Here is a 25,848-nt window from a genome sequence, read left to right on the forward strand (position 1 = left end):
AGGTGGTATTGACAAAATCCGCAATCACTTAGTTGCCACCCCAATATTATACGACCGAACCTCGGAGGAACAGCTAAAATATTCGAGTTATGGAGATTTCGACTCATCGAAATTTCTGAATAAAGGCGGTTTAACAAACGAAAATTCGACGTACAGAGGCTTTATACAAAAGCATGATCGCATTCACGTCTCTGGAAAGTCTTCATATCTCAAAGTTCCTCTTAGAACTCGTTTTATTCAACGTACATTTCGAATTGTCGAGGTTCCGCTGTACTAAGAATTCAGAAATACCTTGGCTAAAAAGTACCGAGACTGGCCCAACGGAATGTAAGCTATGAATTTATTCGTCGAAATTTATTTCGTCTTCAAGATAATCTCCTTGCGCTGCAGTACACTTTTTGCGCCAACATGTTTTGCCAATGGTCGATGCACTTCCTATAGTCGAGTCGAGGTATAGCGCGTTGAAAACGCCAGGCGTATATTCTCTTTTATCGCATCTGTCGACTCAAAACGGTGTCCACGAGGCGGTAATTTTAGCCAAGAAAATAAGAAGAAGTCACATGGAGCCGTATCAAGCGAGCAGAGAGCTTGCGGAATGCTATTCGTTGAGTCTTTAGCGCAAAAAATTACGAACGGCGAGAGATTTATTATTTATTTATTGAAATAATAAACGGGCCTGAGTTTGTCCAAAATACATAACGGAAGAAAAGTTAGAAGAACAATAGAATAAAATAAAATAAAATAATAAAAATGAAATGACACAAAATAAAATAAAAATCACTATAAAGAACAAATCACGCTGAGAAGTTATCCTAAGTATTCACAAGTTACAGTTCACGCTATCTTTCATAAATATCCACGGTTTAACGACGAATATCGTATGGTAAAGTTGTTAACAGGAAATCATATCGGCGGAAGAAAATTAATTTCGTGGCAATATAAATTTATAACTTATTCATCACAACGGTAAAGGAATTTGTTGCTGAATAAAAAAAAAAGATCAACGAAACAGTGCGAACTGATGGTGAAAATGGGAAATTTATAACATTCGTATTTAGCCAGGTAGTTGGAAGTGAAAAAGATTTATAAGGGTAATATCGGTTGAAACGCGTGTTGTTGATTTTATGAGGCAAACAAGAGAGATTCGTAGCGGGGAAACAAGAGATTCGACATCCCTAGAAATTATCGTTATTATTTTCTGTAAATGGAAATGAAAATAACGACGAGCAATGGGCTAACTGTTCAGCCTTTAATCCCTTTCGAAATAGCTTTTAATAAAAAAAAAAAAAAGAGGAAGGAGAGGAAACAATTAAAAAAAAACCTGTAAACATAGAATCTCACCAATTGGGATTAAAATGTTTCGTTTACTTGATTCGAATGCAAACTAGGTCAGAAATGTTGGAGGGGAGGGGGGATGGTAATAACGATAGAGGGAACGTTTACGCGGAAGTTGCGTTAGGTTGAAAAATTTCAGTGCAGCGTCCGGTGTAGAATGAAAAAATAATTAAAGCCGTGCGCGATGGTCGCGGATTACGAAATTCTATCGGAACGCCTCGAATCGAAAAAACGTCATCTGTAATTCTGGCGATAATTCCCGATAAAATTGGTAATCTTGCCCGATGAAAGTCCTCTTAGGTGGAAAATAAATCCGTTTTCCATCAGCTACAAGTTATATCGAAAGACATACACGGAATTGGAAGAAAAATGAAACTGCAGAGAGGGATGTAACTTTTCACTTCTTGCCGAAGTATCAAAGTGTTTCAATTCTTCGATTTTTCAATTCTTACGATTGCGCCGTGTCTTCGAGATAAAAAAAAGTGCGATAATTTACCTCTAATTATGAAAGAAAACAGAATTTTCAACCTTTCCATGAAAATTTATTCACTTCCCGTTCTATCTTCCTTTTTGGAGAAGCCAAATGTAACAATCCGAAATTCTCTTTAAAGATAGACCGAAAATAAGATCTTTCAAATTTGAACAAGCTCTCTCTCGATAATCTCGAGGAAAAAAATCTCTGCTTCGACTTTTTGATAAATATTTGTCCGCTCCTATTTCATACTTCCTCCTTTCTCCTTCCTGCAGAACCAAATTTAAAACTCGGCACGATCTTTCATAAAATCATTCGAGATAGAATCTTCAAAATTTGAACAAACTCGCTCTCGACAATCTCGAAGAAAAAAATCTCCGCTTCGACTTTTTGATAAATATTTGTCCGCTTCTTTGTTTGTAAAAAATAGTTTTTCATACTTCCTTTCTCCTTCCTGCACAACCAAATGTAAAACTCGGCACAAATAATCTTCAACAAAAGATATGATCGTAGTAAATGAATATAAAATCAAAGTACCCAAACGATATCGTCCGCTTCGGCCAAAGATAAGAACGGGTCGGACACCGTGTCGTCATGAGAGCAACGTATCGTGCTCGTTACAAAGGCTACACACTGTAGCCGAAACAAAGCCTTGAGGATGGCATGCGGGACAGATACACAACCTGGGATATACTAGTTGGTCCAGGGTTTCGTTTCGTCTCGTCGAGGAAACGCAGCTTCCGTTGCACGTAGATATTTCGTTACTTAAATTCCGACGGAAATTTAGCTCCAGAGGGAGAGTTCATAGTCGTCCAGATGATCTCGACTTGCTTCCAGGCTAATTAACGTTATCATGCTAACGAGATAAGGCAGTCGGTTGTCGTTTGCCAAGCGGCGTCTGTTCAACATTGTTTACGCCGAATAACGAGCACCGTTGTTTCCGAAAAACGACTATTTGACCCCTTAAAAGCGTAATTTACTAAGAGAATCATTTGAGAGTTCTATACTTTGCAGTGCATAAAGCAAAATAATCTTTTTCTCTGCGCTCGCTGATGGCTTACGTTAACTTACACCGTGTATCTTCATATAAAATTTCCTTTTGTATTCTTAGATCTTTAGATACACATGAATTTACGTTTAAATTGTGTTTTCGAAATTTTCTACGTCAAACAGACTGATGAAAATTTTAATTATTGTTTGAATTCATAATGCTTCACGATGCAGATAAATAGGTATGCGCAATAACTATGCTTCTATCTTAATGAGAATCAACATGAACGTTTGGGTGTTTTAATAAAATATAAAAAAAAAAATACTGGAACTTGAAATTTGGTAATTCGAATATTTCCTGCAAACGCAGAAAGTAAATTGTACGCGATATTGAAAAGTTTGAACGTTGAAAGCCACTTAAATCTGGTAGGAGGCTTGTGTAACATTTCATCGTCATCGAATAAGTAAGCTGCTTTCTTATTAAACATTCATATCTACGTATTACGATGCAGTTGCCGACGCCGGTTTAAATATTTAAAATCGTATTCTTTGCGCGTCACTAATCATCAAAAATTCGTTTTGCTCTTGCTTAATTTATTATGTATGAGTACAGATTGTTAAGAGGAAGAAGTCGAAGATTTGTATGTATGTAGTAGAGCTTACGTCGCTAACCGAAGTATCCCATTTAAATGAGTCTTTGTGAATAATCTCGAAATATTAGAAACAAAAAAGGAACGTTTAAAGGAAAAAAAACGTCCTGAAAAGAATATTCCAAATGTAAATTAAACACTTTCCAAGGACACGTATATGATTTAATAGTTATAACTATCAGCGTTATTTTTTTACCTGGACATCCAGGAGATACACGAAGATCAACCGTACATTTCCCAATTACGAAACTCGCGATTCTTTATGAAAAAGAACTATACTCTAACTTGTGGAAAATTAATTTTTATTGAAAAAGTCATTAAATTGGACAATATTTGAATTTCAATATTGCACATTGGTCATAACACGCATATTATTTTTGGAGAATAATGGGACGAATCGTACATCACTTTTCCATGTAATTCTAACAAACTGTTACATTTCGTAAATTCCTCGATGTAGCGTCAATGGTACAGCTTCGTCAGTTCTTTCATTTTACTAAATTTTCAATATTCCCTTGGAGGAAGAGACGCGAAAAGAAAACGTGGACGAAATTTCACACGACATTTTCAAAAACGTAGAAACGTCGAATTATCGACGCGCCGGAACAACATCTCGATGATTGCTCCTGCGTGTCACGAAGAAACGTTACGCCTATCGATTAAAAGAATCCTGTGTCCGCTGTCCAGCGAACAGGATAAATTTATCCGAGGTATCGCGTTGCATTCAGAAGATGATATATAACATCCTATTTATGTCGTGAGCTTATCATTCACGAGAAGAACTGCGGAGGTGAAGAGCGCGAACAGTCTGTATTTCTCCTGGCTAGACGACATTTTCCATGAAGTTTCTTGTTCTCAACGCGTTCGTGATATTTTTGTTACATAACGCGGAACGAAAGAAACACGACACACGACGAAAAGGCGGCGAAGAGATAAGAATGAGATAAAAATTCGAAATGGGACGCACTCGCGAGTGTGTTTTCAGCCGGTGTTTCCAAGGACGAGCTGGATTTTTCTTCAGATCTGATAAACGCCTCGTGAGACGAAACACATATCGTTTATTTTCGGCTGATGTCGCGTGCAAGGTAACAAAGGCCAAGTCATATGCAGGAATAGGGCGAAAATGTGGAAAGAAAAGGAAAATGAGCAAGTACGTGAAGGCGCTTTAAGGTTCGATCGCGGGTCTAACGTGCAGCAGCGTAAGATGGGTCACCAGCGTACAGGGGTTTCCAGCGCAAGATCAAGTTGATTGTAATTGGAATAATCGAGCTTCGTTCGATATTCAATGTGCAGACATATGTATTTTTCTCTCGATGTATAGAATCGATTCTCGCGGCGTCTCAAAAACATCTTACACAAGGTCTTACGTACAATTTATCGATACGTATCTTATGTGCCGTCGCATCGCGGAACCGCTTCGGTGGATGAATCCGGATACGAAAAGAAGAAAACAAAGTTCGTGTAAACATAATATTCCGTACTCGACTTTGTTTTCGAGTTATAGCGAGTTTCTTCTTCAACAAACTGTGTCTGCAAGCAGATATGTTTACGAGATATGTTGAAAATGACCTCTTTGCATCCGAAAACCCGAACACAATGGAGACGTTTTGTTATCGACTGTGTTACTCTCTCCATTTCTCTAGATATTGTTCGGATTTTCTGGACGCCCTGTTTGTAAACAGACAGACGACATTAGTTCAACTACCTTCATCTTTCGATAGAATTACTGCAACGTAAAACTTTGCTATAACTGAAACGAGGTCAAAAAGAGCGTAGGTATACACAAACTTTTTTTAATCTTTTCGTGTGTATATTTACCCTGTATTTGTAAATAATATTTTTAACGACGCAGTGCACGTCGATTTGCAGCTTTCTTACTAGGAATGTCGATATTTCATCTTAGAATTCGACGCAGAGCAATTGGTAAAGTGACTTCGTGTCATTTGACAGATTTCTAGTGATATAATGCGATGTTTGTTAATAAAGTTATTAATTGTGTGTTATGTAAACACATAGTTATGCGTTATATCGTTAGAAATACAAAATCGAATCTGCTGCAGACTTTTCAAATTTGTTCTGAAATATTCCAAGATCTTTTAAATAGGCCAATATGAGCTATCTTACTTGTTCATCGCGAACATTTATATATTTGCCAACAGACGTTGCTAACTGGATGTCTACGTGCCATAGACGGGTGACGTTCGAACGAGGAAAAAAAGGAAAGTGAAGAATTAAAAATAGAGACAGCAAGCTGTAACGTCCGCGCGTCTTTTAAATACGCGACCTTCGAAACTACCTGTTCATTTATCGATCTTTTCATTCGATATCGAGAACGTTTCTGCTAGTAGATATTCTTAAACAATGCAGTTTCGCAAATAGGGATCGACTTCGTTCTGAAACGCGTCGCTCTTCTAGAAAACCAACGATCAGCGGAATTCTACTATATTTTCAAAACCACTTTTCTTCGTTAAACGCTTCTACTTTTCGAAAATCCACGATTATAATAAAAAAATTTCACGGTCCTTCACGGCATGTAAAACAGGATGAAAAATGAGTGTGTTTTCTTATTCGACGCGATACGCGACAATATAATTAATAATAGAAATAATATAAAATAAAGTAGCAACAAAAACCGCGAGTCTGCGAAAGTCATACGAAAGGACGAAAGACGAAGATGCATAAAGCGCGATATCGTATCCCTTGTCGATAATCAGCCTTATCATCTATCAAGAAAAGGACGAAGCAAGCGTTTGGCTTTATTCAACAGGCTTATGTAGCTAACACGATAACAGCGCAACAATGTGAGATGTGTATGAAATTCTGACCGATGCAAAAACGGACGAAGACTCAAAAGCCGAGCGTTGATCTCTGTTGGGCACCAAACGGAGTACAAAACAAAAAGACAAGAAACGTGGGATTATGACGCACTCTTAGCAAAAATCACACGACCGATTCGCGAAAGAAGCGAGGAAACCCAACAAACAAGCGTCTGTCTTTGTTCGACGAACGTACGTAACTAGCGCGAGGACAGTGTAGAAAATAAGATGCATAGAGGAACAAAAAACGCAGAATTATCGCGCTATTTTAGTAAAAATCGCACGATCCAGAAAAGAGAGTCAAGGGACAAGCGTTTACCTCTATTCGACAGAGTATAATTGAGTAGAAAGTGTATAATTAAGACGAAAACAGCGTATAGGAATAAAAAAAAAGCGCGAGATCACGCGCTCTTACCAAAAATCACACGATCAATCGAGAAACTGTGGACAAGACGAAAGACAAGCAGCAGCCTGTCTTCCTTCGGCGATACGCGACCACGTAACCGACACGGAACGACGGAAACAACGCAGAGAAACAAATTATGTGTATACGATGTACAACAAGACGATGATCCGGCGGGTAAAGTCCTCGCGGAAAGATCGTCGCGAGGTAACTGACGTCTCGCCGGTGTGTGTTCATAGTTGAACAGAATCGCGCACCCTCCCTGTCTCCGCCGCCCAGTCAACCTTTTCCTCCCTCTCGCCATCGCCGCACCAGCTACCCTCTCACGACCCCACAGCGCACACCGTTGCCACCCCACCTACAGACTCCACCCCCGGGCGAGCAGCGTGCGCCCCCGACTTCCCTTCTCTTTCTATCTTGCAGCGTGACGTGGATGGACGCTGTCATAGGACGTACCACGGATAGAATGGACTCCTCCTCGCCATTGTCCTTTCACGCCTGACACGTTTCATTTCGGCGCCAGAATGCAAGAAAGTTCCGCTTTTCCGGGTTTATCGGCCGTATATTTTTTATGAGACGGCGGGCAAGGCCGATGATTAGTTTGTAGGGAAGGTTTAATGCGCGGCGTGAGTGGTTTAATGGGCAAGGAGAACGAGACGGTGTTTGGTCAGACATGAGGCAACCGACGATTTCGCCCGGTGAAGTTTCCGCCCGGTTCGACCACTGCTATGACATACGATGGAAATTCCTGCTAATTGTACGCCGGACTTGAGAAACGGGAATCAGATACGTAATTCTAGTTCACTGATCCAGTGAAGGGTCGAATTGTTCGTAGAATTGCCACTTGACAATTAGTATTGTATCTGCTGTGCCACGCGTGTTTACAAATTACATACATCGTACTGCCTCGTTCGGATTAGTCGAGTTTTGCTCGGATTCACGCTGAATCTCGGGCCACTGAATAGAGTTAAGTTAACGACAGCGAGTGTATAAAGTTGCTAGAGCAGCTCAAGTTCTCACATCGACCAAGATACCGGCCATACGTGTTTGTATCCACTCGTTTGAATTCGAACGACCTGAATAAACTGATGCTAGAGACACGAAAAATTGGCATGAAAAATTAGTTGAATTACATGTTACATCAAACCAAATATACATTCTATGATGGAGGTTATTCTTTACGATTAACGTAAAACCATCAAAGAAACGTAAAATCGCGACTACGAGCGATAATTGTGAATTGGCTAAACAGAAGTTAGAAATAATGAAACGTTTCGTTGAACGCAATGTTAATCTTTAATGGATTGAAATTGCAACGAACGTGACAAAATGAACACCATATGTATGTTACCAGAAGCAAATCTGCCGTTTTGCAATGAAACGTAGGAAAGATTCTAACATTTGCGCGCTAGTCAGACGGCCTATTCTACTGATAAGCGTCTCGTAGTAGCGATCGTACCCAGAAATGTAGGTTTTCACAGCGACAGGTAGCATGACAAATCGTAGAAGCGGTTGTACGCTTTTGTTCTATTCACGGAATGCAACTGTGGTACACGCAGCAGGCAAATTTCGGTAGTGGTAAAACGAGGTTGCAGTTTGTGCGTTGCCATTTTTATTTTAAGCTTGACGAATGGTTTTTATTGCGAAACCATGTGACCCAGTATGCGGCGGGAATTATGCGCTCCAAAAGCGATACGTGTACTTACTTTTGCGAACAATCGTGTCAAATATGTAGAATGTTGCTAACGTTGCTGGTAATATTAATTCATTACATTCTGCGATATCGCAAATAGATTTCGATCTCATTGTTGGCTAGTTCTCTGGATGATCTGCCGGTGATACTTTATCAATACTTCTTTTTCTAAAATTCGAACGTTGCTTTATGCACGAGAATGTCGTGATATTTTAATCTGATGTATTCTGGTTTCTTCGATTTAATTTTAAATTCGCAAAATGTCGATACGCGATTCACTCACAGGCCATTCTGATTAAGTCCATGAATTGAAAAGTGAAGAAAAGAGAAAATCATTTTTATCATTAAAGAAAAAAAGGTAAATATCGCTTTATATAATATCAATAATAATTAATAATAATTAAGTAATATCATCGCTTTCCTTTACTTCCGAATTTATGGGTTAAACCGACTTATGGACCATTTGCTTTTTCATACGGCATTTTCTTAAAAAATAATAACCTTAGAATTTGTGATTACTATACTATAGTCTTCCGCGACAAATAAACTTATGGTAGTAAGTATGTATATAATTTGTTTTTAAAGAATATTTTTTAAAACAGTTCATTCTTTCCTCTGTAATAGAAATCACGGATAAAGCTTCTGGAAGATCATAGCGCGTAATTGAGAAAGCCGACACGCGCCAGAAATTACGTTCGCGATACGCAAATTAAAAAGACAGAGTAAACAGTTGCAGGAAATTTTTCAGAACTCGTTAAATCAACTTTTCTGAAAGTCGAGATCTTCTGACCTGATTCCTCTCGTCGCTAACACAGTGCAAGCTCCACTGTAAATTTGGACAACATCGTTAAGGGACGAAGACCAGGAGGAATCGATGGATCGAGTTGTGGATTCATCGACTAAAACGTTCTCTAATTTCCTCTAGTTTTTGTATTTGACGTTCCTACAAATAAAAATGTTTCAACATCGAAATGTATGCCCGCATCCGCTTCAAAATAAATCAGAAAATTCGCTTGTCGAAAAAGGAAACAAGAAAATATACTAGAAAATACTATAAAAATACTAATAAAAATACGAATGATCGGAAGAAATAATGCAAGAGATGAGCAAAAGGAGGCGCTCGAAAGTACAAAGGGAAAATTTAAAATGGCTGATAATAATTTGTTTTAATTTAGAAATTAAAAGAAGAAAATTTGGAAACCTCGAAGAAAAAGAACATTTTAATAATAAAAATAAAATAATAGAATGAAACAAAAAGAGTAATAGAAAGATAAGAAAAGGAAATAAAAGAAGAGAAAAACTTCGATATGAATCAACGATGAATTTTACGAAGCAATTTAACCTATAAAATTCGAATCGAACAAATCTATGTGTGTCCTGGTTCTTGTTATGGTCATTTGAAGAGACGATCGATTAAGCTTTATTGACGCAGATGTAGCAATGATACAAAGAGAAACGATTACAAGAAGTATCATATAATAACGATAATATTGACTTTGGAGAACAGCAAAATAGATTTACAATTGCAGCTGGCCAATAAAACTCTTCTACATGACCAGTCTAAAGACTGACCAAATTTAATTTTAAAACCAACCAAAACGTTCCTATCGCGTTACTTTATTTCTAATTAATCAAACAAATTCCACGCTTCCGCTTTTCAGCAATTCCACACAGCATTCTAATCGTCTCATTTTTCCAGAAAAACAAAATCCTCCTAATTAATCAAACAACCCCCACCCTTGTGACGTTTCCAAAAATTCGATCACTGACGGTGAGATCAACGAATCTGGCAAACCTAAACATTCACGAAACATACTTGTCGTCTTACTCCTGCAGAAAACCAAAATTCTTCCAATTATAATACCGACAACCAAAAAAATACCGACGATGAATCTAATCTCACAAAACGTTTCTATCACCCGGAAAAAAAAGAAAAAAAAGGAACCTTTCTTCCGCGAAAGCGAAAATTCTTCGAATTAATTAATCGAACCAACTTCGTGCGCTTCGACGTCGCAGAGAAATATTCCGAGAAATTCGATTACTCGGCAACGGGAAGAAGGTCGCGAAAGGGTGGGAGCGATACACGAGTCGAATGAGAAGAGTACAAGAAGAGGAGGAGGGGAGGTAGTGTACGAAGATGCTTCTCTGTGGAGAATCGAAAAGGCAAAAGATGAGAGCAGGGGGTTGATCGATGACGCAAGGTCGTACAATATCGACGGCCTTCACGATCTGCCCCTTCTACTTACGGTGCCGAGCCACCCCTTTTCCTCCATACGATTCATTAAGGAAGAGAAACTGTAGCGTGTGTTTTGACTCTCGACATGGGACCAAGCATAAATCAGGATCCCACGTGTATATGCAAGATGGTATAGGAAATTTCAAGGACGCGTGCTTGCAACACGCCATTGCTCCATTTAAGCGATCCTTTTGTCGTCACTGACCTATTTAACGTATCCTATCGTGCCTATCGTACAAACGTATCCCATTTTTCAGGCTACACGCGCCGCGGAGTTCGAGCAACCCTTCAAATCGACGATTTATTAACGCTAGAACTAACAGAGTGGTGAGAACGATCGACTTTTGGCAATTTTCCATCGAAATTTTAGAGATACGTAGATTCTCGACAGATTTAAGTCGCTTCTTCGTAAGACAATCTTTTCTACAGAAAAGGAAAACACGCGCGAAGAATTACCATGAGATTTTATAACGGCAAATTTATTTGTCGAAATGAACAAAATGGCAAAATAACCAAACGACTAATTCTTATTCGAGGGAATTTGATAAATTTGCAACATTTTTGGAAATTTGAACTGTTGTAAAAATATATATAAAAGCTCCTTTTTTATTATATACCTTTTATTCTGATTTGCCTAAGGCAAGTTTTACGTTTCCAGCGTTAATGTCGAACTGCTGCTACATTTATCGCTCGCTTTTCTATACCTTTTTCCTCCTTTTTTACTTTTCTTCGTTGCCTTTATTGCCAATTCTAATTCCTTTATTTGGTCAAAGAAGAATATGTATAACGTTTATCTACAAGCAACTGTCGTGCGTCGGAGAATTTATTAATTCCAAAATATCATTTGATACTGATCCCCGAGTCTCTGTATTCTATCTGCTTTTACTTTTTCTTTTTTCTATTTTTCATGCGAGACAGGAAGATTCCTGTCTCAGAGAATTTCCTATTTCCACACAAAGAGCCTCTTTAATATACGACGACATATCACTGATCCCCCTCTCTCTCTCTTTCTCTCTCGTATCTTTTGAAATCGTCGTTTAAAGCTACTTTTCAAGAAAGAACTTCCTAATCCTGACGGCCTGAAACTCAGAATAGCTAACTATATATCACCATACCAACAAATACTCTCATTGCAAACTTGGCCCTGCGTGCTCGTCCATTTCCCCTGTTATGTAACGAGAAGAAACTCGACAGAAAAATTTCCAGGCAATTAAGATTTCTATAGTAAGCGGAGTATTGATTAGAATGTTTCGTGTGGTAGACTCTACAGACTGGAAGTACCTTACATTGAAACATCAAGCTGCGCCACTAATTGACACACTCGCGTCCAGAGACGTATTTTCCATGGAAACTGAACCAAAGGTATAACATAGTACAACGGGAAAATAAAACAATTTTACAGGTCAGAGTTATACTTTCTGATACAAAGAATACTAACGAGAAACTTAAATTTGTAGAAACGTGATACAAGAGCGATACAGAATACGTAATGAGGTGACTATGAAAAGTATTTGCACACTTACGTGCGTATTTAATTAACTCCAATTAGCTGCAAGTGTATTGAATTTTATATCATTTAATAGTACTCGTACATGAATACAAAAATTTCATGTTATGAAAATGAAAAGTAAAGTTTGATAAAAAGCACTTGGTTGAAAGACATTTCTTTTTACACCAAAAAAAAATTTTCTAATAATTAAAAAAAGATATTTTTATAATAAAAAGCGACACCAACACGAAGACATTAATAAAGAGATCAATTCTAACAATTAGAAACAGAAACCTGGAACAGTGTTACAGAAAAGAACGATACAAAAACATCAAAGAAGAAATTCTAACAATAAAGAAACCAGTGGAAGGCCAAAAGGAAAAAAAATATTCCTGTAAAGAACAATGAAAATATAACGTGATATCAACGAACTATACATAATCGATACTATTGTATAATACGTATAGAATATCATCAAGCTTCTAGGAGCCTACATTTTACCACGAACGAAAGTTACGGATTTTACGAAGAATTCTACCGCGCTGAAAAGTTTGTAAAATCTTCGTAATAAAATTTACGTAATTTTATGACCATTGAATATATTACAAGCAAAATATTTGAAACATTTGCAACTCTTAAATATTCGCCACTGAAGAATCTTCAAGTTGATCAATCTCTTTCGCACCCCTTTTTTCTACGCGCCAGATAATATACAATAGCAAGGGTGAGAAATTTGCAAAAACTTTCTAACAAAATTGATATAATTTTGTTGTGATTGAATATACATATTAGAAATCAACACATCCGTAATATCTTCAAGTATATTGCCATTGAGACACTTGGAAGCTCATCAAGCTCTCTTGCACCCCTATTTTTCTACGCGTGAGATAACTTCACAATAACGAACTCTCGGTATAAAGATAGCGTTCTACAGATTTACGCATCGCTCAAAAGCCGATATTAAACGAGGATATCGATCCGTGATACGAACAAGATCCATAGCGAACGCGGATGTTCGCGATGCATTTCAATGAGCTAGGAGGGTGAAATTATTTAAAATGAAACGACGTCGTCGTGATATTAACAAAGTTCTTGGCGTATCGTGGAAAAATAATTAAGATCTTCCTCTTCTTTCGTTGCTTGTGCCGCTGATGAGTCTTTGCGGAGCTTATTATTAGCAGATTAAAAAAAAGAAACGTCCGATGACGAAACGGTAACCTCGTTAAAGACACGTCAGTTTCGTCACGCAGCTTCGATAATTTTCGCGCGGATAATAAACGCGTTATCCTCGAAATTGCCAATCGTTTTTGTCGTCGAACTATTAGAGCCACTGTCTTTTCTAATCCTGATGGTGAATTAATTTTTAACGAGTTTCATATTCATGGGCAAATAAGCGTTTCAACTTTCAACTGCGTGCCGAAGCTCCAGTGTTTTTACACCAGACGATTTCTAGAGTTCTAATTACGGAATTCTCGCGTCTTATTTTTATATTGCAAGTGTCAGACACCATGGACGGATTAATTTCAAATGGAAACGTTTATCAGAGGTACGTACTTGAAGGAAAGTGGTACTCGCGTTAAATTAATCGAAACTGTTCGAGCAGTACACGGGAAAGAACGTCTTGGCGGTGTGTAAGAACTTGAGGAGCTCTGAAATGTTTTATTGCACGGCCACGAATATCTCGAATACCTGTGTCTCTCTACTTTCGATCACGGTTAAAAAGTTTCTAAAAAAGTCTGACAAATTTACCATTCGCCCTAGAAAACGTGCATCTACTTTCTTTGACTAGACAAGATTATCCTTGGCTCGAAAAATGAAAATTTGTAAAAGATGAGATATAAAGCGTTTCATTGGGAATATAAATTTCACAATGTAAACAAAGTTAGCACTCGCTTCAGATAGCATAAGTTTGCTCTTAATGCGGTGAAGTTACCTCTCGAAGTAATTCTGAAATTGAAGAAATCTCATTAGCGATACAATCGGCGGTAGCATCTTCAATATTTCGCATAAATTCTGTTACAAAGCTTGCTTAAGCTTCGACAAACCTACGATTCATCCCTTGAACAGTTTATTAAGATTCTCGTAACTTGATATGTAAATAAGGCTTTGATCGATAATCACAGGAAAAAGAAGAAAAAAGAAAGACGGGGGAAGACTCGATTTCCATACTCTGCAACCCTAATAGGCTGAAGCAACGCGAGACCAAGAATCTTCCCCAAAAGCTCACCTGATCCACGTCAACCATGGCCACAAAAAAACAGCAAAAAATCCAAGGGAAAAAATGTTCGTTCCATCTTAACGACCCCTCGGGCCGAACCGCGGCCGCAGATTACGCTAAATGATCCCGTTGCTCGTTCTGGGGGCGAAATGAGGAAAACGAGCAGAGAGGGAGGAAGCTGAGGCCGAACGAAAGAGCCACCTAGTGTATAGTGTGCATAGGTGCGAGAGTGAAGTGCGGCGAACCGAAAAAAAGTGGAAACGGGAGAAAATACGAAAAGAAGAAAAGGAAAGAGGATGCAAGGTAGAGGAAGAGAGATAGGGAAAAGGGGCAAGAGAAGGAAAATAGAAGAGGGAAGAGATGGTAGACAAGGCCGTCTCTAATGAGAACTCGAGCGATTTTCCATCGGTTTTTCCAAGCGGACGAAGGTCGCGGCCGAACCACGGAAAATGAGGAAATGTCCTTTCTGTTTCTGTTCACTTTCTGTTCACTTTCTGTTCACTGCTTTCCTCCCTCTGATTACAGGTATTTAAAGGCGGACGCACACGTACTTTTAGAAAACTCCTATTTAGAACGTATCACGCGAATTATATAAAATATTTCGAAATTTCGTCGCTACTGGATTGCGCATTTCTATGTAAATTCATATTTTTCAGCACATAATTTAAAAATGTAGAACCTCGTATTATACTCGAAGATGGTATCCCGCTGGGGGTAGCCATCCACGTATTATTTAGCAATAAAGTTACAAAAATTTACCAAATGTCCAGCTGGACAAATTGTAAGGTACAAATTAAACAAATAAAAAAAAAAGAATCTTCGTATTATGTGTACTCTGTGTAATTTTGCTCTGTCAAGTTTCCTACAAACGCACAAAGGCTCATAGTCTAGTTATCGCTGTGGCGAAATGGAACACGGCTGTCGTGATTACGTTGCTAAAATTTTAAGTCGTCCACTGCGAACGTTATATTTAATAAACATTTAGTACAGAGCGCGAAGTATCGTTTAAAACATGAAACATAAGTGGTAAAATCTTCCTGAATATCGACGCTTATTGATATAATATAATACGTCGCGTCTTCCATATACAGTTCCAGGTTTATTTCAGTATAAATATAGATAGTCGAGTCTTATTACTATGCTGCTGGATGTTTATGCAAATTCATATTTTCATGAAAATGACGAAACAAATGGAGCCTAGCTAGAAATTTGTTTCACCAGCTAAATGTTACAATGTGCATCTCTACTTTGTGCATATTTCATATGCTTTTTCGTATCGAGTGAATCTTCCACGGTTTTGTGTCTTTAAATTTATGTAACATAAATGCACGAACATCCGCAGTCTATCTATTGGGTTGGCAACTAATTACCACTTAATGACAAAATCCGCAATCACTTAGTTGCCAACCCAATATATGTAAGTCTATGTATATATAACATCGTTACAGTGCCAACGAAATTTCAGAATGTTTCATATAAGACGCGTAATATAATTCGCAAAATGTCTACAAGTGTCTGAACAGTCTGGCGAGCTACTGTAGAGAGACAGAGGATCCTCTTCTCTTCTGGGTAACTAACGACCGTGTAGGAGGCGGAGGGATGAAACCGGAGGAAGAAAAATGAAGATGGAGATAGAAAGGAGGGTTTTAGGGAGAAATAATGAGTCAGAGCGTTGTTATTATTACGTACGTGTTGTTGGTCCGGGTTCAACGTGTCTGCCAAGTATTGTTTCCTTTTTCGAGCTGGCTGCATGGCTCAAGGACAGCGCCAGACAATGGATCGAGCTGTTCGATTCGAGTCAGTTCTCTTTTCCATTTACCGCGTGCATTCTATTCCGTCCAACTCTCCAGTCTAATTTATTTCATTTCAACGTTTTAATAATAATTTTAATGATTTCAATCATTAAAATGTGTGTGACAATTTGTCGAACAAAGAGTGGAATTTGCTTGAACGAAGAACGAAGAATTATCTCGTTAACGCTTGCTGCTAATAGCAATCTCACTTTTCCCAAAATTTCTCTAAAATTTCATTTGAAGATTCTCCGCCTTTAACTTTAACTCTAACAGCGATATACAGGATGGTTGGTAACTGGTGGTACAAGCGGAAAGGGGGTGATTCTACGCGAAAAAAGAAGTCGAAAATATAAAATAAAAATTTTTCGTTTGAGGCTCTGTTTTCGAGAAAATCGACTGTGAATTTTCGCTCGGTACGCGCGCACTTTATCACGTCTCGTTATAACGGATCTCACTGTAGATCGTTGTCTCGATGGAAAAATTAAAAAAAGAGAAAAAAAATTCAAAAAAAAATTTGTATTCTATATTTTCGACTTCTTTTTTCGCGTAGAATCACCCCCTTTTCCGCTTGTACCACCAGTTACCAACCACCCTGTATATCGTTACCGAGTATTTTATAGGCAAATTTCTAATCGTCGGAACATATCTTATATAAATGAGCATTTCTACTGCTAACATGACGTAAAACAGACAAAAAGTATGTAAGAATCGAAGCAACGAATATGCATGCACCGAATTGAACGAGTCATCACGCTCAAGCTGAAAAATATTCATTTTTCTCACGTAAATACTTCTAGAATGATCGAATAATGACCGAGAGGCGCGTATACGTACAACGTTGTCAGACAAAAGAGCCCACGTACTGCCAATAATATGCAATTTCTTGTCGTCTAATTGATATGACTTATTGCGCAACTGACACGTTTCGAGCTGATCGGATCGGGCAAATTTAAGAAGCCTCGTTCCGTCACCGTGAAATACATCCTCTCTGTTACACATTATTTATTTAGACGATAACAGGCCAGAAACTTACCAGCGATATCGTTTCTATCGTGTAATAAGTATACCGAACGATTCTCGAATATTCAAACGCGTCTTCGACAATCTTTTATCAATTCGAACGATGGCGCTTGTTATGATCTATTGAGAAATGTATAATTTTGTGTGCTAGACTAGATTAGCCGCGTAGTAGTAACACACGTATGTGAATATGATTGTATGAAAGTATGTGTGTGCGCAGCGTCTCGAAAAACAAATGAATGTAACTGTTCCGTTGGCAGTGCGATATGGAAAATGATGAGGCAAAAAGAGTGCTGAGACGCGTGCAAATGTATATCGACGAAGATCCTGGAAATCGTTTATTGAATAAATCTAAAACTATTTTAATATGAATTCTAAGTGTAACCTTAGTGTTCCTTTACTTTTATTTCGTCGATTAAGATCCACAATTCTCAACACGATCATAAATCTGAACGTAAGTTCTTTATACAAACTTAAATTTCTTACCACTCTTTATGACAGCTTGATGTATTGTAGCAAACGTGAAAAGTAATATATATACAGGGTGGACAATATATAACTAACTTCCAAGTGCCGTCATACCGAAACGATGCGTCCATCGTGTCCTGTTCCGCTTTAGCGATTGTTTTATCGAAGGATATGAAGTAATCGTGGAGCGTTGCACAGTTGAGGAGCGAGTGAAAATTATTCAAACATTTGATCGAAGTAATTCGTCGACTGGCGATGACTTTAAGCAAGTTACGTTGACGATATCATCCGACCTGATAGATCGACCGATTTGACTTTACCGAATTTCCTCTCGTAGGCTTTTCTTTTAACCCTGACCTTCCCTCACTTTCATAAATTATTGGATCGTATCAATTGGACATTACAATGTTAAAACATCAATGAGATGAAAAAGAAAAAAGACAAATTATTAATTTTGCTCTTTGTCGTTCACGTGTATTCGCGCTAGTTCTACAAAATGATCGGCTTTCATTTGTAGGTGAAAGTAAACAAATTTTGTAAAAATTCTTTCAAAAATGGTAGAACAATAATATATAATCTTTGGCCTTGAAAAGCGTGTCAAATTGACATGGGGGACGGCTGAGAGTTAAAAGTAAAAAGTATGTCGATAAAACAAACGTATGAAAATGCAATGAAAAATGCGATTGACAGAGTTCGACTTTGTGCAGCGTCGGAAGGCAAATATCTTTCTGATATTATATTCCATATGATACATTGGCCAAGGAATTATTTGAAGAAACAAACAGATATACGTAGACTTAAGAGATTCAAAGCATTGGGTGCAAAAGACAAATTTTAAGTGATTCTTAGATAAGACAAGATAGCTCAGAGAAGACAGGTACCTTATCTACCAAATTTGTACACGTTAGTTTCTTCCGCAACGACAAATGCTTGGTGTTATTTTATAGTAAATTGCACTTACAATTAGCAAAAAAAAATCCATAAATAATTTCCACGTACTAATAGATATCTTGTATTAGCATTGCTTTTATTTCGTTTGAAAGTTATTGACAATGAATATCAGTCACTTGTATATCGTCCAACCTGTGCAATATATCAATTTTTCAGTTATTAATTAGAAGGAAAATCATACGTCCAGTTGTTAAAGGATACGATTCTCTAGTTTTGGATAAATGCTGGATATTTTAATTACATTGATTTCTTACCAAAGTACGTATTAAGTTGCGAAAACGTATCCAAAAATTCAACTCTCCATACATACGTAACCCCAAAAATTCGAAAATTCCAAAAATTCAGCCATTCCGAAAGGTATCGTAAAATTTCAACTACCGAGTAACGTACCAAAGTACTAAAAATTCTACTAAAATCTTCATCTACGTAGTACGAAAACGTCTTCAAAGTAGGATCATCAAGCGCGTTAGTTAATCAGCGGAAGCGTGACAAACGCACAATCGCAACACAGCAATACGTAGCAGCACAGCGATGCGCGGACACGTGCAACATGTTCAAAGCATAAGTGTAAACGGATCGCCTAACCGTGATTAGATATGCAGCCAGGTACACGTGTATATAAGCAAATGAGCTGTACGATCCACAGTATGAAATCGTGGTAAAACAGAGGCAGTGCGCGTGCCTTATCTAGCGACCTCAACTTCCGCACCTTTTCACCATTTTCTACCCCTTTGCTAATTACGCGACCCAACGAAAGTTCAAAGAACCGTCCGCCGTCGTCTTTTCTACCACGTACCTTTTTCTCCTTTCTTTTTTCTCCTCTTGCGTATTCTTCTCTCTTTGATAATCGGATTTTTTTTTGCGGAAACACCCTCGCGAAACGATTCGAAAAGACACGCGGAATATGACGACGATGAAATCGCATTGATGGTATTCGACGATAAAAGTTAGTTACGCAACGCTTCTCACTCCCCTCTCACGGAAATATCCTCTGTCGGAAATAGATTCAAGTACATGGACATCGATGGTTGGCTTGGAATTATGCATCGACTCAGTTCGTCAAGGTTGCTGGATCACGACCGCGGTTCCACGCGTGGGGCGTTTGAACTATTCGCGCCTCCTTCCATTTCTGCGTCTCGAAATACTTTCTGAACTTGTCCGCGCATTTTCCATGAAAATGATTTCTATTACGTTTCCTACAGTGCATAGGGTTCATGGCGTGATAGATAAAAGCTTGACGTGATTTTCTTAATACCGTTAAAATGACATTTCATCGTATCGTGTTTCATCTTTCACGAATTTTAATTTATTCTAGCTGTTAATCGCGTTTCTGTACGATATATTGGGCTGTCCGAAACGTTTCTTTCGTTTCATAAGGTGATAATAGATGAACAACAATTTTTGTTTTATATTATTTTATTGAATTAGAAATAATATATTATTATTTATTGAATTTATGATCCATTTCGTTATATTTCTATTATTATGTTCGTGCATAATTCAATAAACTAATATAAAACAAAAAACATTGTGCGTGTATTATTTCCTTATAAAACGAAAGAAACTTTTCGGACCTAATATGTAGCACGTACGTAATAGAATAAAAACTTGATACGTATATCGGTAAATTTGCATACACATCGCTCCAAATGAGGTAACCATCGACGTTTCGAATTCTCACATTTTACATATTTCAAACTTCGAACTTTGCAATCTAACTTCGACTGACGACTTTAAACCTTAGCAACTAAAGCTCTTTCAACGATAGAATCTTTTACGTTTGAAACGCAACTACTCCATTTTCCTCTACTACACGTTGAAACGAAGGAAACGAGGAGGCAAAAGAAAAGAATGCAGAAGCCGTTCGAACGTTCGCCAAAGGAGATAACATAACCCAGATTACTTTATCATGTTAAGCGATGACAGCGTCCATAGGTGTGTGAAGTCGGACAGAAAGTCGACGCGTTGACCAACGCGAATAGGGTTGAAGTGGTAGCGATAATGGCCGCCCGTTGATGATATACAATACAAGCAACCACGTCGTTTGCATACGCGGCGATCAACATAAATCGCGAGAAACGCTTTCAGCGTGAAAAATAGCTCGCCTTTTGATCGATCCCTATCGCGCCAGACTGTGCCATTCGATTTCTACATGCACGCGCGTGTCCACTTTATTATACATGTAAAAGTTGAAGTAATAAATATTTCATTATTACCATTAATATTTCATTAATAAGTATTCATGAATATTTATTAATGGGTAAACGTAATACTTTTTATTCTCCAGCTATTTTGTTCTATTCTGTTACTGATTTAATTATGTTTTATTAATTTATTTGTATCATATGTGCTTTCATCTGGTATTCTACATATGTAAATGTATGCTTCTAACAGTAAAAGTTGGAACTTTAATGTTTCTACGATAAATACACTTGTACCTACGTACACCTACGTACACTTAGTGCGTACACTAGCTGCGAGATATTTTCTACGAGTCGATATTTTTCAATGTTTTTATTTTCTAGTCATTTTATTTTAAAATCATTATTTTATTCGTTATATGTGTCTTTATTTAGTATTTTACCTTATAAATATGTGTTTACAAGCAATGAACGAATTTTCAATTTTCACTGGAAGCGTACATTTTTGAACTTGGTTTATTCGAAGCACTATACTGAAATGAAAACAGAGCAATTTAAACGAACGTTGTCGCTATTTAGCAGATGCACATCGTACGTATGTATGTGCAACTATAAGCATAAAATGAACACCTCATGTTTCGAATAAATACCTATAATAGCAAACATACCACGTGTAAATTGATAATTCGCATAAATTTATTAAATGAGGCGTTATTAAGTTTTTCACCCATTTTTTAGACCTATATTTAAAAAGTAGGCATTTAACATAACGTTCTTAATGCCGAATGTGTTGCAACAAATGTATGCAACGTCTGATAAATGAATACATTTATTAAATATAGTAGACACTTTATGTGTGCTTCGTTTCTCTATGGTCTTACGGCAGTAGCATTGATCACTGGTCAGTGTATAACTTATCACATATTACGCTTTCAATGTAACTTATACAGCCATGATAATATCATAATTTATCTATGAGCGAAGAAATAAAGTAGATCTTCTCCCAACAAAATACACGACGATGAGTAATATGATACAGTAACATTTTTGTGTTAAAAACTTGAATTAATAAAATTAAAATAAAAATTGATAGAAAAAAGATATTTCCTTGCATAGTTTAGTAGTATAGTAGTTTATACAAAAATTCAACGATATACGGTTTAAAATTAACATGGCAGCATGATCTTCAATCCAGCAAACTGACCTGCCAGATCTCATTTCGCAACACGTTTATGGCGCCACGAGATTATAGAAGCTATTTCAAAAGCGTCTAACATTTCATATAATAAGAAAAAGGTGTAATGGTCTGTGTAAAGAACACCTTTGGTTCTTCGAGATAACATTTCTTCTATAAAAAATCGTAACAATAAAATCGAAAAATTTTTTATAAATCTATTAAATATCCTGTAGGTACAGATTCGACGTCTGTGATGTCCTTGAAATCACGATAATCTCAAACATTTTGTCCCGAAACAATTTTTTCGATAAAATTAAAATCATACAAATAGTGCAACTTAAGCTTTTAGAAAGTGTTTATGAAATAGTTCGGAGAAAAACCTAAGTTCCTCTTTTCGTATGCAAACTTATATAACGGGCTTAACCATAACCATCGAAAATTCAAAGTCTTCCGCGAAACATCTTTAGAAATCGTCGAACTATTTTAAGAGACCAGCAAAAACTACTGAAACCCAGATAAACATTTTCAACGCTGCAAGAAATCGCTGTTTTATCATAAGAGCGTTGTCAATTGCGCGCGCGTTAAATGAAGCGAAATGACTCCTGTCTAACCTCGAAAAATTCAGCTGTGCGTCTATCGATGATAGTCAAACCTTTGTCTCTTTCTCTATCCGCAACACTGAACTAAAATTTCGAGACTAGAGAAATTTTCTGCCACCCAAAGCGAATCAATAGTTGCGCAATTGTCCAACCACGAAGTACGCAATAAAGAAGAAAAATAAAAACTAACAACAGCATAATGCACCGAATAATGCGACCAATCGTTTTGTGCGAGCACAAAAACGAATGGGCTGAGTTTCGTGTAACGTGACCAAATATCGACCGGTCGAGGCAACGAAGGGTCTCGACGTCTAAAGCGGAATAATACAATCCCAGAAACACGACACAGCCTAGGAGAGAACAGTGAAATGGCTGGCGGAGTGCGCAGTGAACCGTTCCCTGAGTTCGCCTCCTTTGGTTCGCAAAGTGGCAAGCGTCAATTGATCTACAAGCCTCGGCAGAAATTTATGACCCGCCCCTTATCAAGAGAAACCATCGTTGGTCGTTAATCGCGCTATGCCGTAATTCACCTTCATCGCGGGTCAGATGCCACTACTGTGTCGTGCCAATAACACCTACACACGTTCTTCTATATACAGACCATGCTCCTCAATTCCTGGTACAATTGAAATTAAGACGAAAATCAAGAGTAATAAAGTTACATTAGAGGATCCATTTTCAAAAAAGATCAGAGAGAAAAACCAAATTTGCCTAGACTCAATTGGACAAGAATAGACAGGAGATTATTCTACATTACATCATGTGAAAATATAGAATAAAGCTTTTTCGTTTAAGGCCTTGCTTTTGAGAAAGTTAAAATGGCTTTACCCAATAAGTTTATTTTTCTTAATAAGTTAGCATAATTAATAGTGAATTTTCTAAGGTAAATTTTTAGAAAAAATGTTTGTAACGTCGTCTTTCTCTAATTTTTAATTTATGAAGTTGATCAATATGAATAACTTGTAAACGAGTCATAAATAAATATGTACAAAACATGTGCTACTATTTGGTCCGCATATAGTTCGTTTAGGTCGCATATATTCATGAAAACGATATAGATATACGTGTCTCCATACGTCTAAGTGGAGACGCGCGGGTATCCATAATTTACCGCTCGTTACACACAGCTACACGAATAATACGAGATAGTAGAACCCGTAATATCTAAAGAACGATCAAAGTCTGTCTTTCGTGAACAAGAGAGTGGAAGCACGCTGTGGCTGAAGGCTGAAGGTACTTGTCGCGAGCAAGAGGCCCTCATTTGCCAGTCAAAGCGAGAGAATCTTTAAAACGTTAACTAGCAAGGTCACGACGTTTCAGGAAAACGATGGAGCATCATTATCTATATAGTTTCTCTCTCCCTCTCCTACTCGTGTTCACGATCAAGGTATCAAAACAATAAATCCGACCAAAATGACGCATTTACTCTTCGTTAGAGGAAATCACAATGGCCCGATAATGTCAACGAGAACGAAAGTAAAAAAGAACTAGAATAACATTCAAGTGCAAGGTTGTGGAGAACGTTTTCAAACCGTTACGGCGACTATTCTTCTTCGTTGAGGGACTCTCTCATATATGTATGTATATAACAGACAATCGAACGCGGTTATGTTATATACATACTGCGTTAGAAGAGACGAGGGATCGATTGAACGTATTAATTATGAGATAATGACCACTTACATTTTCCCGTGATCTGCCATCCGGTCGATGATGTCAGTAGACCAGCACGTCGTTGCTTTCTCGAAACCGCTCAACGTAGCCCTCGTGTGTACAGCTTTGTGTGTTCGCACCTTGTTCGATAGTGCGGGAAACTACTACTGCTACCGGAACGGATTACGATGGCGTAAAACGCGGAAAAACTCCACGACTGATCACGAGGGAAGTTTAAGTGTACGTGACAGCATAGAGCCGGCTTGATGCGAAAAAAAAGAAATAGGAACGTAACCGCGTGCGCGACACCGATTGTTTCGTGATATTTCGTCGCCGTCTTCTGCTATCTCACTCTTCGCGGACCCCGAGTTTCCTATGTCGCGTGAAACAAACGACTACACCGCGATCGATTCACTGGCGACGCGAACGCCCAACACGCACGTCTCACGATGCAAAGTACGCCAAGACTATCGTCGATTAACGATGACACTGCGCGAAAGAAGAAAGTTTTTCCGGTTAAAATGCAATTACAGACACTTCAGTACTCCCGGCCCAGACTGTCATCGATTGTTGACGAGCGTCTTGGCCGATCATGTCTGCTACCGGAGTAACTACAGCGCCATCTCGTGATATTTCCCACGAATCTCATGTGCGCAGAAATATCTGTAGATCAGTAAGAACGCTTCTTATATCGACAGCTCGAACTTAGCACCTCTACTGGTGATTTGTGGTATTTGCTTGTCGAGATAGGATCTGCTTAGTCGATTGAGCATGATATTGACGTTTAAAATAAAAACTGAAAATGGTTTAGTGTCTTTTCTTTAGCAAAATATGTATGTACCATTTTCTTATGTCGTCAATGCATTTTTAAATACATTTGATTAAATATACTGTAATTGATTTTTTCAAAAAGTGAATAGGTTTTCTCTTATTGTTCTAAGGTAAGAAAATTTATTTTATAAAATGTAATCTACTTCTACCTGATTTTCTTAAGAAGAAAGTAGGGTTATTCGATTGAATTTCGCAACAAATGATAAATGTATAAAACTTAATGTACCGTATCAAATTCGGGTTTTTAACCAATTGTATACTTTCACTATGTCATGAATAGGAGAAAATTATTAGTAATAACCGGGACATGACAAACATTTGATCGATTACATACATGTGTAAGCCTAAATATCAAAGTCAGGCCGATATTATCGCGGCTGCTTTTAAATTTCACGTTTATCTGAGCAACTTAGAAAAATAGAAATCACAATGTAGTGCATGTTAAACTACTTCTTATCTCATAGCATTTACGAGTCAGTATCTTTCACAGGACTATTCACACACAAAGCAGTTTACCAAACATTTCCTGCATGGTTAAATCTTACTCATTCTTGATAGTGATATGACTAATTGCAATTATAATCATAACATACATATAACACGATCCGAAATCTCTTTTTCACTATTTTAAAACGATGCTTTGCCATATCATATAAAACTGCAAATATGTCATACGTACTTTGACTTTTGTCTTTCTTATTACTTACGATAAACAATTATTGATGCATTATTGTTTCCTTGAGGAATTGTATTGAATTGTAAATACCATTGAAAGAATAAAAAAATATGCGTTATTGTAAGTTAACACGCAGTTATATCTATTCTTGTCGTGTAACCAATATATAGAATTCAATATTTAACCGCGAACAAAAATTCTCGTTTTCATTCCCACAGTGAAGTTATGGCGCGAACA

General features: G+C 37.6%; 1 protein-coding gene across 7 annotated transcripts in view; it reads right to left on the reverse strand.

Moving 5' to 3' along the window:
• mtd (TLD domain-containing protein mustard) overlaps positions 1–24,645 on the reverse strand; it is a 306,573-nt gene extending 281,928 nt beyond the window's left edge. For 4 of the 7 annotated variants that reach the window (XM_069125553.1, XM_069125551.1, XM_069125548.1 and 1 more), the window contains exon 1: positions 24,135–24,645. In XM_069125553.1, the coding sequence (XP_068981654.1) occupies positions 24,135–24,154 (20 nt within the window). In that variant the 5' untranslated portion in view covers positions 24,155–24,645. Of the gene's footprint in view, positions 1–6,678; positions 6,866–24,134 lie in introns of those variants that run through there. The other 3 variants (XM_069125547.1, XM_069125550.1, XM_069125544.1) reach the window with 1 other exon arrangement.
• Between the last annotated feature and the right edge of the window lie 1,203 nt (positions 24,646–25,848).

The sequence above is a fragment of the Bombus flavifrons genome, chromosome 13, assembly GCF_040668555.2.
Source record: "Bombus flavifrons isolate JBK064 chromosome 13, iyBomFlav1_principal, whole genome shotgun sequence".
Taxonomy (NCBI): Eukaryota; Metazoa; Arthropoda; class Insecta; order Hymenoptera; family Apidae; genus Bombus; species Bombus flavifrons.